The following is a 16114-nucleotide window of genomic DNA, read 5'->3' as shown; positions in this document are numbered from 1 at the left end:
GCAAATTGCCGAAAAGGGCATTTTCGGCCGATATGTTTCGGCGGCCGAAATTTCGGTGCATCACTAGTTTTTTCTATAAGTATTCTTATCTCTGAATAGCTACAGTTTGCTAACATGCAGATTATTGCCCAGCGTGAAATTTGCTTATGCTAAGGGGGTTCCCTTGCTTTCCCATCACATCTACTATGTAGGTGTTTGGGCTCAAAATGCTACCAATAACTGATGAAGGTGAATATTACTTTATTCTGGCTGTTGCGAAATTACAAGTCCCATCATGCCTCTGCCTGTGGGAGTCATGCTTGTAACTGTCAGCCTTGCAATGCCTCATGGGAATAGTAGTTTCACAGCAGCTGGAGGGCTGCCAATTTGAGACCCCTGGTCAAAAGTAATGGGGCGCCTGCCTTTACACACACATGAACTTTAATGGCATCCCAGTCTGTAGAGTTCCACCCTTTTGCAGCTATAGAATACCTTCAACTTTTCTGGTAAGGCTGTCCAAGGTTTAGTAGTATGTCCTATGGGAATGTTTGACCATTCTTCTAGAAACTCATTTGTGGGGTCAGGCACTGATGTGGACGAGAAGTCCTAGCTTGCAGTGTCTGCTCTAATTTTATGCCAAAGGTGTTCTTTTGGATTGAGAGCCGGACTCTGTGCAGCCCAGTCACGTTCCTCCACCCCAAACTCACTCCATTTCTTTACGGACCTTGCTTTGTGCGCTGGTCCAAATCATTTCGTAAAGGGGGGATTATGGTGTGTGGTGTTTTTTCAGGGGTTGAGCTTGGTCCCTTAACTGCTTCAGCAGTTAGTTCGGCACTGCGTCTCTTTAACTGACAATTGCGCGCTCATGCGACGTGGCTAACAAAATCAACGTTTTTTTTTTCCCCCACAAATCTTTCTTTTGGTGGTATTTGATCCCCTGTGTTTTTTTTTTTTTTGCGCTATAAACAAAAAAGCAACAATTTTGAAATTTTTTACATTTTGCTATAATATCCCCCAAAAATATATAAAAAAAAGTATTTTTTCCCTCATTTAGGCTGATACGTATTCTTCTACATATTTTTGGTTAAAAAAAAAATCGCAATAAGCATTTATTGGTTTGTGCAAAAGTTATAGCGTTCGCAATATAGTGGATAGTTTTATGGCATTATTCATTTTTCCCAAGTGTTCTTCCAGGACAGCCCTTGAGAGATGGAGATCCTCCCATCGACACAGGAAACACATTGCCACAGTTCAAAAGGCGGTCCCTCAGGTCCCTGGTCAGTCATTTGTGTTTCCTCCGTCAGAGGAACATGTTGCCAGGAACCTGGAGGCCCCTCTCAGGGGCTGCCTGAGAACCTGTAAGCCATAAGGGACCGGGTCCTGTTTTTTGGCTGCAGTAGGGTCCATACCTAATTTTTTTGTGGCTCGGGTACCGTCCAGCTGAATCGGAGCAGACCAGTTACCCTCCTCCTTCCAGTGCCGAGGTGGCCAGGGGCAGAATGACGCCGGTTTCCCCCAGGAGCGGTGATTGTAACCTTCCATCTCAGCTCTTTGTTGCAGTGGGGTCAGAGACGCCGAGCGTCATTTCCGGCGGAACCACGCCATCACTGCGTGCCGAGACTTCCGGTTCCGGGTCTCTAGGGCACAAGGAGGAGAGGGAGAGCCAGCGCTGTGCCTGTGCAGTCCCAACCAGCGTCCAGCGATACAGGACTAGCGGTGGGATCCAGAGCGGCAGAGGTTGACCATGGAGGCTATTCCCCAGAACACTCTGGCGGAGGCAGGCACCAGCCAATCCCAGGTAGGCTGCTGGGCATGCTATTACTCTGGTTGTTTAAGGAGTGGTGGTGGTTGTAGGCTGGGATCTGTAGTGCCCCACGGTGGTGGTTAACTCACAGTTAAGGATGTATGCAGTTGGTGGTGATTCTAAGGAGGGACATGGAGCTGACGCTAAATTCTTTCTTATTTTCAGGCTAAAGAGCTACCAAAGGAAGACAAGGCAGGCCACAAAAAGTGCCCTAATTGTGGGAATAGGTTGTCCTCTGGCTCTAACAAGGCCCTATGCAAGCAAGCTTGCTTAAATCTGAGGCAGATTCCCCCTTAGCTACATTTTTGGGCTCCTTTAAATTAGAAATGGTGTCAACTTTTAAGTCCCTCTGGGAGTTAATCACTGATGTAGGCTCAGCTGCCTCCACTAGTAGAACTGCAATTTCCTCCTCGCCATGCTTTACAACACCCAGCTCAGGGGAGCCCCGTATGATCAGGGAGCCTAGCCCCACGTTGATTAGCCCTGATTCCTCTGACACAGATTCTGATCAGGAAGAGGATCAAGCAACATCTAAAGCCTCAAAGTAGACTGTCTCTTGAGGAAGTAGATGAGCTAATGGGCGCTATCTATGATACGCTGGAAATTGAGGAGGAAGAAACTCGGTTATCCAGACATAAGATGTATGAGGCTCTGGGGAAAAAGAAAGCAAGGGTTTTTCCGATACATAAAGTGCTTTCTGACCTTATCCTTAAGGAGTGGTCTGACCCGGATAAAAAGGTTTTCTTTCCTAATTCCCTTAAGAGAAGGTTCCCTTTTGATGAGAGCCCAGAGGCGGTCTGGAATAAAAATCCTAAACTAGACGCTCCTCTGTCCAAAGTCTCAAAGCAGGCTGATCTGGCCTTTGAGGATATGGGCCATTTGAAAGATCCAATGGACAGGAGAACAGACATGGTCTTGAAGAGGGCCTGGGATGCCTCTATGGCAGGCTTAAAACCAGCTCTAGCCACTTGTGTAGCTAGAAACCTGGAGTTCTGGGTGTCACAACTGCAGGAACATCTAAAAGCAAGGCACTCCTAGGGGGGAGCTTTTGAAATCCTTCCCTATGCTTTTTAAGGCCACTAGTTTCATCTCTGACGCCTCCACGGACTCCGCAAAATTTACAGCTAAGTTGGCAGCACTTTCAGTGACAGCAAGGAGGTCAGTATGGTTGAAAACTTGGGGGGGAGACACAGCGTCTAAAACCCGCCTGTGCAGCGTCCCTTTTACAGGAGACTTTGTCTTCGGGCCTGAGTTAGATTCCGCCTTAGAAAGGACGGCGGATAAAAAGAAAACCTTTCCTGCAATAAAATTTTTTCAAAGAAAGGTTTTTCGTCCCTTTAAGGAACCCTCTAAATCGGAGAAGAGTTCAACCCCCCAAAAGCATTGGTCGGGACATAAAGGGAAAGGGGGGCATACTTTTTAGCCGCCCCACTCAGGACCCCAAACCCCAGTGACGTCAGGGTTCCTGTGGGAGGAAGATTAAGCAAATTTCTTCCACAGTGGGAAGAGACAACCTTGAACGAGTTTGTCTTAAATATAATAAAAAGGAATTCCGCTGGAATTCCACAGCAGCCCTCCCTCAAAGTTTTTGGTGACAAAACTTCCAAGTCACTCAGAAAAGGCCAGGGCCTTACCTTTACTGATAGGGGAAATGGTAGATCAAGAGTTATTGACACCAGTCCCTATTCAGGAACAAGGGGACGGTTTTTACTCGCACATTTTTGTGGTAAAAAAGCCGTCAGGGAGGTTCAGACTAATTATGAACCTCCGACCATTGAATCGCTCCATCCGTTAAAAAAAGATTTTGGATGGAGTCCATTTATTCCATAAAGAATCTTCTCCAGAAAGAGATTTATGGCTACCCTGGATCTAAGGGATGCTTATCTGCATATTCCAATAAGGGAGGAATGCCAAAAATTCCTTCGGATGGCAGTGCAGATACACAAAAATTTACCACTTTCAGTCTATCATCCTCCCGGAGAATCTTTTACCAAGGTTCTCGGAGAGGCACTAGTTCCATTGAGGCTTCAATCAGTCTCGATTATTCCCTATCTAGACGACCTGCTTCTAACAGCACACTCAGTCGTCTTTCTCAGGATCTGGAGTTGACTCAACTCAGCCTGAGTCGATTAGGGTGGATTGTCAGTCAGGAGAACTCCAAGACAACCCCAACACAGGAGATCCTGTATTTAGGTTACTGGATCAAGTCTGTAGATCAGAAAATGATACTGCCGGAAGAAATGATTTTGAATCTGTGACAGAGAACATCTTTTCTTCAATGCAGCCCCAAATGTACGGTGAGGGAAGTAATGTATGTCTTAGGTCTTATTACGGCAGCCATTCCAGCCGTACAATGGGCCAGGTTCCACCAGAGAGACCTTCAGGGATTTCTGTTGGAACAATTGAAGGGCAGAGATCTGGAGGAGGAGGTATCGATTCCCTCAAAAATAAAACGCTCCCTCAGGTGGTGGAAGGACAGGGAGAACCTAAACAAAGGGGTTCATTGGGTCCTTCCTATCACTTCAACACTGACAACGGATGCGAGCAGCTGGGACTGGGGAGCCCACCTCGGCTCGAGCTGGGTCCAGGACAAGTGAACCCCGGAAGAGAAATGTTTCTCCTCCAATTGGAAGGAGCTAACAGCAATCCTGAGAGCTATCTTAGCCTTTCAGCCCACAATACAGGGTCACCATCTACAAGTCCGTTCAGACAACATGACGGCTGTAGCATATATAAACAAACAAGGAGGTACCAGAAGTCCTCGTTTGATGTTGGTAGCCAGATGCATTTTCCAGTGGGCAGAAGCCAATCTGGAATCCATTTCTGCAGTACACCTGAAAGGGGTGCTGAACAGCACGGCGGACTTCTTGAGTCGACAAAATAGTTTCGAACCAAGAATGGTCCTTGCACCCAGAGGCATTCAATCTTATAACAACTCACTGGGGAAAACCAGAAGTAGACCTTTTTGCAAGCAAAGAGAATGCAAAGGTTCCCAATTTTTGCTTGCTAAACCCACGAGATCAGCCCCTGGCGGTAGATGCCTTGCAAACTCCATGGACTTTCAGTCTGGCGTATGCATTTCCCCCTATTCATCTCATTCCGAGGGTCCTAGCAAGATTCCTCACAGAGAAAACCTGTTTGATTCTAGTAGCACTGTTCTGGCCCAGGAGACCATGGTTCACAACGTTGCTACAATTGACAGACTGTCCGCCTCTAAGGCTAATATTCTACAGTTTTTACAGGAAGGTGTAAACAAAGGGTTAACCCTAAGTACTATTAAGGTACAGATAGCTGCCTTAAGTGTGTACCTAGATGAACGATTACAGGAAAATCCTTTTGTCGCTAGGTTCTGTAAGGCAGTCTCTAGATGTAAGCCGTTCAGAGTCAGACTCCCATCCTGGGATTTAGCAGTTAGGCTCAAAGGGTGACCCCAAGAAAGCTTTTAGCACATCTCAGAGGCCTCCCTAAGGCTTATTACCTTTAAGACGGTACTCCTGGTGGCAATCACTTCAGCCCATAGGGTCAGTAAAATCCAAGCCCTTTCCATCAGGGAACCATTTTTACAGATCCTAAAAGACAGAGTCATTCTAAAGACAGACCCTGGGTTCTTACCAAAGGTAGCATCTAGCTTCCATAGGTCACAAGATATTGTCCTCCCCTCATTTTGCCAAAATGCAGCAAATGAGAAAGAACGTTTTTATTTATTGGCTGTGAGGAGGTGTATTCTAAAATACCTAAAAGTAACAAGTCCATTCAGAATCTGACTCCCTTTTTGTCCTTTTTTTTTTTTTTTTTTCCGGGCAGTGTAGGGGGCAAAAAGCTTCAAAAGTAACCATAGCTAGATGGATTAGGCTAGCTATAACGGAGGGGTATAAGGCCTTGAATAGAGATCCTCCTGAGGGTGTGAAAGCTCACTCCACAAGAGCGTTGTCTGCATCCTGGGCAGAAAGAGCTTGTGCCACCCCAGAGCAGGTATGTAAAGCAGCCACATGGTCAAGCTTTTCCACCTTTACAAGGCATTACCGACTGGACCTATTGTCTAGTCAGGATCAGGCCTTTGGGAGGAAAGTCCTCCAGGCTGTGGTCCCCCCCCTAATCTGGTAAGTACTTGGGGATCCTCTCAAGGGCTGTCCTGGAAGAACACTTGGGAAAACTGGAGTTAGTACTTACCGGTAACTCCTTTTCTGGTGGTCTTCCAGGACAGCACGATCCATCCCTTTATTTGATTATAGTGATGTACTAATGTTATTACCTGTTATGGTTTATATGTTTTGCAGTTCCATCCTTCGGTTCTTGGTGAATGACTGACCAGGGACCGCCTTTTGAACTGTGGCAATGTGTTTCCTGCGTCGATGGGAGGAGCTCCATCTCTCAAGGGCTGTCCTGGAAGACCACCGGAAAAGGAGTTACCGGTAAGTACTAACTCCAGTTTTTTAAATTAGTAATTGCGGCGATTTTTATTGTGACTGCGACATTATGGCAGACACATCGGACATTTTTGACACATTTTTGGGACCATTGTTTATACAGCAATCAGTGCCATAGAAATGCACTGATGCCTGTGTAAATGGCACTGAATGGGTTAACTACTAGGGGCCAGGGTAAGGGTTAAGTGTGTCCTGGGGCGTTTCTAACTGTGGGGAGCATGGCTACATGTGACACGTCGCTGATCTCTGCTCCCAATCACAGGGAGCAGAGATCAGTGACACTGTCATTAGGCAGAACGGGGAGATGCTTGTTTACATTAGCATCTCCCTTTGAGACGATTTGCCTGTCTGTGCCATTCTGCCGATGTACATTGGAGTGCGCCGGTTGGGAACCGGTTACTTCCAGGGAAGGGAACTCTTAAGGCGGTAAGCATACCAAGACATTTTGGCAAATTTCATGCCCCCAACTTTGTGGGAACAGTTTGGGAATGGCCCCTTCTTGTTCCTAAACGACTTTGCACCAGGCACAAAGCAAGGTCCATAAAGACTTGGATGAGCGAGTTTGGGGTGGAGGAATTGGGCACAAAAAAAAAGCGAAGACCGCGAGCCAGGCCTTGTCCAACATCAGTGCCTGACCTTACAAAGGCCTTACCATAGACCCAGTCCTAAACCTTGTGGACAGTCTTGCTGGAAAATTTGAAGCTGTTATAGCTGCAAAGGGTGGGCCAACTCAATATTGAACCCTACAGACTAAAGACTAGATACCATTAAAGTTTGTGCGCGTGTAAAGGCAGGCTTCCCAATACTTTTAACAATATAGTATATGTTAACTGGCTGATATTAAAGCGGCGTGCTACCGAAAAGTGGAAGTTCTGCTTTAAGGGCTCCTCACCCCCTTACATGCCACATTGGGCATGTCATTTTTTTGGGATGGGGTGAGTGGGTACCTAGTTTTGACAGGTACCCAGCTTCCACTTGGACCACCTAGGCAACTCAAGTGGAAGTTCTCCTCTCCCCTTCCCTCCCTGCAATCCTCTGAGACACGTCGCAGGTCCCAGAAGATTGCCCGGCCCTCGAGGAGGCGCGGTGTGCGCACCCAGCTGTGAAGTGGCAAGCTGTCACAGCTGGGTGCTCACACTTGTGATGCCAAGGAGAACCAAGGGTTCAAGCGGCCACACAGCTGTAGCGTGGAACAGGTGAGTGTGTTAAGTCTTAATAAACACAAAAAACGGCTGGAAGTCTAACATATCAGTGATCAAAATAGACAGTTAAATAGATTAGAAATGTTTATTTTGTTGAACATTTTCCTGGATTTTAGGATTCAAACAGTGCAGCGATTTTTTTTTATTGATTTTTTTTTTAAATAATTTCCCTAATGTTTGGTTCAATTTTTTTTTGTGTTCTAGGTACGCAAAGAAAACCAATGGTGTGAAGAGAAATGAGCTGGTGGTGTGTCCCATTGTCAATAACACACTGTATAAATTGTTCCAAATAGTTGCACTGCTCTGTTTATAATAGACAAGTCAGCTCAGCAGCTTACCATATTAGCAGCAGGGTGTTTTTGCTGCATGTTTTGTCCAGTATACATTTTTTTTCCCCTCCCCTAACTGTTTTTACCATTGTATTCTTGTGTGACTTTTACTATTAAACTGTAATAAATCTGTGATTTGTGTGCTTTGGAGGCACAAGGTGGAATCAAGTTCTCTTCTGATGTTTTCTCAACCAGTCTGGTGTGTGAACACAGTCCAATACTTATGCACTTGTGCATCGAATGCATTATGGTTGGGAAACTGAGGACTTTCACAGTCTCCCTAGCATAATGACTAGGAGGATGAACTGACAGTTAACACAAGTCTCATTAACATCTTCAAATTTCAATTGTAACCTCATTTCAGCACCAACCACTATAACTTTAAAGGAGGTTCCATCAGTGCTGCTGTTATAACGTTAAGGCTGGAGCTACACGTGTTAATAATTCTTTTTCTTTTTGTTAGTGATTTAAATAGTCTCTCCGTTGGTTTGATTTTTGCGAGGCCCTTACTACACAGGATATCAGACTTAAACAAGCAGTCACCCTAAGCTTGTTGGGGTTTTATTTTTTTTGTTTTGTTTTTTCCAGTTTGGTTTTGCAGCAGAAAGCAATATCATATGGAGTACACTATTGTGAGTAATATCTGAAACAGGTTCTGTGTAACCGGATACTGATACCTATATGTCCTGTGTACCATACCATGATGCACATGTAAAATCACCTGCAGCAACAGCCTAAACGTTGCACTTGACATCAGCTCAGGAGATCCCATTCTGTATCTTGATCTGTTTTTGCCTTCTATGTAAATGTATTTATTTTAGTTGTTGCAGGTGCTCTTGTTTGGTGGGGAGGGGCACAGGCAAATGTAGGCTGTGCTGGCTTTATATACTCAATAAAATGTAATTGGATTCACAGTATGTTACTGCTTTGTTTGACAGCATAGTTGGCAAAAGTAATATTTGCATTACATCTTCAAGTAAACATGGATTACTGCTTGGTACACATTTATGTCAGATTACATTGTTTTGCCCAGGCTCTTCTCCCATACCCACCCCCTCGCTCCCTCCCTCTCTTTGCATACCAAAGATAAAACTGGTATGGAGACTTGTCCTCAGAAAAGTTGAGTCCTATTGTGTTTAAGTGGCTAAGGCCAGTGTAATCAGCGAGTCCCAGTGTGCAGAGTGAAACTCTACCTGAAACGACTACAATTTTTAACAGCTGACTCCCCCCGACACCCCCCCCCAACTCTGACATAACTGTGACAGCCAGGGATCTACTAAGAGTGGAGCTGCACGGGTCCTCTTTTCTGGCACTTGCTCTATATATTCTAATCATCTATGGGTCACCAGCTTTATGGTATTGGTGGTCTGTGGATTCATTATTGGTATCTGTAAATTCTTGAGGAACCAGGAAATTAAGGTCACATTGTCTATTCTGTACTGGTAGGACTGGGCATAACAGATGGTATTAAGAAGCTGACAAGAGATAAACACTGGCTTACTCTACATGAAACAAATTGATAGGTTTGAATATACATATGGGGGGGGTGCGGGGTGCGTTAATGTGTTTTTAAAGGGTGAATCAAGTCTATTAGGAAATCACTTTTAAAACCTCATAATGTACTTGGCAGGATTAGTAATACCTTTTTAGGCTTTCACATTTTGGTTCTGACAGAACCTAGCTTAAGTTCCACAGAAGTTGTTTTTCATACACATTCAGCTGTTCCACGCTTTATTGTTTAGCTTCTATATTTGCCTAATTTTTCAGTGTTCATAATTTTAAACTGTAAGAGCAGGTTTGAAATTTGTTAATAAACTGAGTTTAACGTATTTTGCTTCCATGTTTTTTTTCCAGTTTAAAGCGTCTATGGTCAAAAATCATATTCTTTGCATTTCCATTATAATTTTTATTCACTTTTGAATTATTTCACGTTTACTTGTTTGTGACGTGTATTCGCTATTCCTGTGAATATGCACAGCTTGTGTCACATTTGACAGAGCCTGCCTTCTGAACCACAGAGGGGCTGAGAAGACTGCATGGTACCAGGAGGGATATGTATTTTGTAGAACCTAAAAACTTAAAGGAATAAGAGAAGCTGTACATAGCAAGCAGGACATCCAGGAAGTTGTGTAAAGAAATGCAGTACAGAAAAAACTGCGCTAAAAATTATATGTAAATATATCCAAATTCCCTAATTGAGTATATAGGAATATAAACGCCACATATATATGTTATGAAATAAATTTGTTCATGCAGTCATTAGGTGAACTGATATATCCAAACTGAAGTGAATAAAAATCCTGAAAATAGTAAATAAAAAAAAAAAAAAAAAGTCCATGCAATCCCATATGTGGTCCAATAAATTTCATACAAACCCAAGGTGAATGAAAATCTTAAATAGACAAATGCCAATGAACACACGATCCACCACCATCTAGATAACACGCTTACCAGAGGGCAAGCTTATTACAGCCTGTAAGATGACAGATCATCCCGAACGGCACCCAGCGGCATCACCTCTCCATGGCCAGATGGTATCAGTAACCCGAAGGCACAGCAGACATATAGGACCATACATCAATTCTAAGGTGTTTGCTTGGACAGCTGTCTGGCAGCTGCAGGGGAAATTTCACAATCACAGTGCCTATAGTGCAATAAAGAAATGGACTGCAGACGGGAAGCCATCATAACATGAAGGGAGATTTTTCAGGTAATTTTATATGGTATTGTCAAGTCACTATTTTTGTATTAAGGTTACAAGGTTGATGTTAAATGAAAGTGACTATAAATCTTTTAATTTGTTTAAAAAAAAAAGCTTATTGCAGCATAAATACAAAAAGGTGTACCCTACCAGACCTAAAGGTGAACTCCAACTGAGTTCTTGGTGCTCTTTTACTGAACTGCATATATGTGAACTGAACCTTGGCTTACTTGCTGATTATAGTGAAGGGGAAAAACATTTTTACTTGCTGTATTTTCTTTTTTTTCTTCAAGATATTCTGTAGATATTTTCTATGGCCACATCATCGAATACTGCATAAGCATTTCTCTAGATCTGTATATGTCCAGCTAAAGCTTTGGGGGCTGTAACTGCGCCCCAATCAACTGCAAAATTGTGGGAGTTGGCCAGTAATGTGACCTTTTCTCTTTCATTCATTGACGGACACAACACTTTAATCTTGACCTTAGTGTTATATCGCCACCTTTAGGAGAGGACTAGGCAGAACATATAGAAACAAGCACAGTACCACCCAAGGGGAGGTCCTACTGGCTATAACCCTTCACTCTGCTCCCAGCAACTCAGTTTTTTTTCTGCCTAGTCTAGAAGGACCTGGCTCCTGTGCGGACCAGTGGTCTTTGAATTTTTTTCTTTGTTGCTTCCTGTGATCTACAATCAACAGCCGGGCTGGGTGACAGGCTGTATAATATAGATCCTGGTAGTCTCCCCAGCCTGGCCATTGAGCACATGCAGACCTTAGCTCTGGGTCGGCCGCAACAGGCACCATTCTGGTCCAGGGGTGGCCGGTGAGCTATATGCTGCGGGGCACACATATGACCGGGCTACTGCTGTCTGAGTCAGTTTGCCATGGCCAACAGCCACCCTGTACTGCTCGGGTGATGGGTCTGTCTCTGGAGTGCATCCAGCAGTCCCTGCAGGAGGAGTAAGTATGGTTTCACGGCTTTAGGCAGGTTGGAGTAGCTGGGCACTCCCTGGGAGATCAATTTAGGGGTCTCTCCCCTTTTCTTCTCTCCCTGCCTCTTCCCTCCTCCCCATTCTAAGGGGGTGCTGTGTGGCTGGGCCTAGGGGGTGCAGTGCACGTATCTGGACCGGGGGTCCTCCGGGTGGTCTTTGGGTCCTGGCAGGGGGTTGTGCTGTGTGTTTGTTTGTCTGCTCGTTTTTCCCCTTAGTTTTAACATTGTTTGGTCCGCTCGGTCATCCCTTCGTTTGCCTCCATGCGGGGCGAACGTTCGGCGCAAGAACCGCGGCCATTTGCCTTTGCTGCGTACAGGGGCGAGTGTTCGCCATTATCCTGTAGCTGCTGCGATGTTCCTGTGGTCACGAGGGTCGTTGTCTGTTAGTTCTCTAGCGCTGAGCAGCTGTTTAAGCCAGGAACAGTGCGAAGCAGACACACAACCCCGTGTTTGGGAAGGGAGAACGGACAGCAGCACAGCACAACGGGTGGTGAGTCCTGCGGGGGGCCCCTCAGTCTGTAGCAGCTAGGAGATTAGGGATTTTTTGTCTCCTGCCTTAGGTTCAGGGTGACAGGTGAGAGTGGGTCAGACATGGCGTGGGATGCTGGCGCTTCTTCCCCATCCACCCCTATGATGGCAACTGGTTCCACTGCACCTGGAATCACTTGTTGCCAGGGTGGAAGTGGCGTTTGGGCGCAAGGTGGGTAAACACCACTCCCAATTCCCACCCCGTCTGCCGGGGGAAACTGATTCAGACTCAGGCCTCACTGTGGCAGGTGGCCCCTTTTTTAAAACTTCAGAGGTCAAGGACCATGACACGCCGGACACTGAGGAGCAAGCCTTTGTGTCCGTTTTTAGCGTAGGAAAGCGCTAGAGGGATAGAGGCTATGGGCATCTGCAGATGTGTTAGTCCCTTTTTGGTCCCACAAGCCGATCCGCACAGCTAAGGTGTTTCCCTGCCTAACTTTTATTTTGTTACGTTTGACTAGGAATAGGAACGCCCGCAGCGTGCCTTTTCAGGGCACCTCTTCCTCAGACACCCCTATGATGGCAACTGGTTCCCCTGCACCTGCGGTGCCCATGGACGCTCTGTCGGCAGTCCTGGAATCAAGTTGTTGCACTGCAAGTTGGGGAAGGAACAGGTTTCCCCAGTCTGTAGAAACTGGCAAATCAGTTGGGAATTGTGGTTTCTGAACAACTGGAGGGCCGTAGTTTTGAAGACCCCTGCTTATGGTCATGCACCATCATACTTAGTCATATCTGTGAATATCAGTGTTTTACAATGCTTCATGGGATGCGTAGTCCCGCAATCTGGAGGGCTGTAGTTTGAGGATCCCTGACCTTAAGTATATCTGTGATGCGGCCCGGGATATGGTCCCTTTGCTTTCTCGGTATCGGCAGTAGTGCTGCGTCACCTGATTTGGTTCAAGTGTTGGTCTGCGGACCAGACATCTGCTAGAAAGAGCTGCCGGAGTTTCCCTTTCAAGGTGGGAGGCTGTTTGGTGCCTCTCTGGATGACATTATTAAAAATGTTAGTAAGGGGAAGGTTACTTTGCTCCCACAATCCAGAAAAGGTAAGGAGCTAAGCCATAGGCAAGGGCTCCTTTTTTTTTTCTTTTTTTTTTTTTTTTCTTTTTTTCGCTCAGAAGTGTTTTTCATCTGTCTGGGTCGGCGGGTAAGCGTCTGACAAGGGGCCCGCTGAGGGACAAAAGCGTCTCTGGTATTGCAAGCTGACCAAATCTGCTTCCGCATGAAGGTTCACCCCGGCCTGGCTCTTGGGAGGGGGGGGCGGTTCCTTCGGGAGTCTGCAGGCCAGTGGACTTCTCGCCTTTCCGACCAGTGGGTCTGCGAGCTGGGTTTGTCAGGCTACAAGATAGTTTCTTGTCCGCCAGACAGTTATTTTTCCCTCCAACCTTCATCTCCTTCCGGCTCGTCAGGAGGCCCTGTTTGGGGCAGTACAGGACTTACTGCTGCATGAGGTGATAGTACCTGTACTGACATTGGAAAGGTTTCAGAGATTCTACTCCAATCGGGTTGTAATCCCAAAGAAGGAAAGGGTCCGTTCAGTCCTGGATTGCAGGGCCCTCAATTCTTTTGTGAAGGTTCGGGGGATCAGGATGGAATCCATTATGTGGACGCTGCACACCAGAGGTTCCTGCAATTTGCGGTCGGGGCGAGCACTAATGGGTAGCTCTTCCCTTTGGCCTAGCGTCAGCACCAAGGGTTTTCACCAGGTGCTGGCTCCGATTCCGGCATTGCTGAGACAACAAGGGATTGAGATCGTGGGTTACTAGGATGAGCTCCTCCTGAGGGCGGCTTCTGCCTCAGAACTAAGGGAAGATATGGCTATCACCAGACAGAATCTTTAGAAGTTTGGCTGGGTCTTGAATCCCCAGAAGTCTGTGTTGCTGCCGACCCAGTGCCTGGAGTACTTGGGATTGATTCTGGACTCCCCAAAGGCGAGAATCTTTACTCCTTCAAGCAAGCTGAAGCTCTCCAAACCACGGTGTGGTTACTACTATCCCGCAGGTGGTCGTCGCTGCGTTTCTGCATGTGAGGTCTGGGCCTCATGGTAGCCCCTTTCGAGGCGGTACCGTATGCTCAATTCCACACTCGGGTCTTGTACAAAGTTCCTGTCCAAATAGGACAAGTCTCCAACATCCCTGGTTTATCAAATCTGGGTGAGCCAGCTAACCAGGGCTTCGCTTCTCTGGTGGTTGAGGTCCCCGGCCCTTTGGTCCGGGAAATCGTTCCTCTTCATTGGACGTGATCACGGCAGACGCCAGCCTGAACAGCTAGGGGGGAATTTTTTGGCATCCAGTCGGCCTAGGGTTGCTGGATGCAGGAAGAATTACGCCTGTTGGTCATTGTCCTGGAGCTGCAGGTGATCAGGTGGTGCCTCTCCACATGGTCTCAGAGGTTGCAGGGTCGTCCGGACAGGAACCAGTCAGAGAACATCAGGCGGTGGCGTATGTCAATTATCAGGGATCAACAAGGAGTTCAGCGGTGGCGCTGGAGGTCTCTCACATCCTACAGTGGGCAGAGCGGTGCGTGCCGGCTCTGTCAGCCGTGTACATTCCGGGTGAAGGAAACTGGCAGGTGGACTACCTCAGTCAGTTGCTGGACCAGGAGGAATGGTCAGTGCATTTGCCTAAGGTGGAGCATGCCGGATGTGGCTCTCTTGGCTCAAACGGAAGGGGCAGAGGTTTGTGCCCAGGTCAACAGATCCCTGGGCGGACGCGTCAGAAGTGTTGGTGGCCCCATGGGGCTGTTATCAGCTAATGTATGCCTTTCCCCCTCTCATGCTACTCCCTCGTCTGCTGCGCAGAGTGGAGGCCGAGGGGATTCTGGTGATTCTGATGGCCCCAGACTGGCCTTGACACCCTTGGTATGCCAACATGGTGCGGCTGTTCCTTGGTGGCTGCTGGTGCAAGAGGACCTTCTGTCTCAAGGTCCGATATTCCACCCTGCTTTACCATTGCTGGCTTTAACGGTATGGCTGTTGAAAGCCAGGTGCTGAGGGATCAAGTGCTGTCAGCTTCAGTGATTACCACTATGCTAAGGGCACAGTCTTTTTCCCGGAAGATTTATCATACCTAGAAGGCCTAAATCTCCTGGTGTGAGGAGATGGAGTGGCATCCACGTTCTTATTTTGGTTTCCAAGATCCTGCTGTTTTCTGCAGCAAGGAATGGATCAGAAGTTTGCATGAAGTACAATTAAGGGGCAGATCTCAGATTTGGCTGTATTTTTTATTTTTTTTTCAACAGCCATTGGCAATTCGCTCATTGATGTGTACGTTTGTTCAGGGGGTTCGGCATGTGATCTGCCCGGTACGCCCACTGCTGCCCCAGTGTGATCTGAATCTGGTGCTTTCGGTGCTTCAAAAAACAGCTCTAAAATATTAGGGAGATCCCTTTATGGACGCTCTCAGAAAGTAGTCTTTCTATTATCTGCGGGGCGGGTTTCTGAGTTGGCGGCCTTGTCATGCAAGTCTTTGTCTACATGAGGATAAGGCGGTGCTGCGTCTGCAGCTCTTCTCTTCCAAAGGTTGTTTCGACTTTGCATTTAAATGAGGACATGGTGCTTCCATCCTTATGTCCTCAGCCGTTGCTTTACAGGGTGCATCTGTCTGCTACAGCTCCTTTTCAGAGGTCGGACTCTGTGTGTCTTGGTGGCTGGTCCAAGGAAGGGCCTGGCGGTCTCTTCGGCCACTGTTTCTCAGTGGATCAGACAGATTGGGGTTCAGGCTTTTGCCATAGGGGGGTGGGCACCTCCCTTTCCTGTGACGATGCTTTCTACCAGGGCAAGTGGTGCTTTCTGGCATCAAACATCTGGGTGTAAGGCCGCTGCCTGGTCGTCTGTACACGCTTTCACCAAATTTTACAAGGTCGATGTGGATGCATGCTTTGGCCGCAAGGTTTTGCGGGCAGCTGTCTGAGGTTGCTACTCCTCTGATGGGGGAGTTCTTTTGGTGGTGGGTTGTGTTTATTTTCTCTGTGTTCTCACCCCTTGTTTTGACACTGGGGACGTTCTTAAGGTCAAGATTAAAGTGATGTGTCCATCAATGAACGAAAGAGAAAATAGTATTTTTGTACTCACCGTGAACTCCTTTTCTCTGATGTTTTGACTGACACAGCACCCACCCCTCCTATTTAGGTTTGTACTGCTTTTTGACAAAC

The 16114-nt window shown here is 46.7% G+C and overlaps 1 protein-coding gene across 4 annotated transcripts in view; it reads left to right on the top strand.

Annotated features, from left to right (window-relative positions):
* The window catches only part of SKP1 (S-phase kinase associated protein 1), a 295730-nt gene that overhangs the window by 188537 nt on the left and 91079 nt on the right, over positions 1-16114 (top strand). Inside the window, exon 6 of one of the 4 annotated variants that reach the window (XM_077473906.1) lies at positions 7617-9570. The exons of the other annotated variants lie outside the window; for them this stretch is intronic. Within the exon in view, the coding sequence (XP_077330032.1) occupies positions 7617-7652 (36 nt within the window). The 3' untranslated portion in view covers positions 7653-9570. Of the gene's footprint in view, positions 1-7616; positions 9571-16114 lie in introns of those variants that run through there. 4 annotated transcript variants of the gene reach the window in all.

Source organism: Lithobates pipiens, unplaced genomic scaffold, assembly GCF_037356315.1.
Source record: "Lithobates pipiens isolate NorthernLeopardFrog02 unplaced genomic scaffold, aLitPip1_a1.2 Scaffold_8, whole genome shotgun sequence".
Lineage (NCBI taxonomy): Eukaryota > Metazoa > Chordata > Amphibia > Anura > Ranidae > Lithobates > Lithobates pipiens.
Note: the sequence above shows the minus strand (reverse complement) of the source record. Positions and strands in the feature narration are given on the sequence as shown.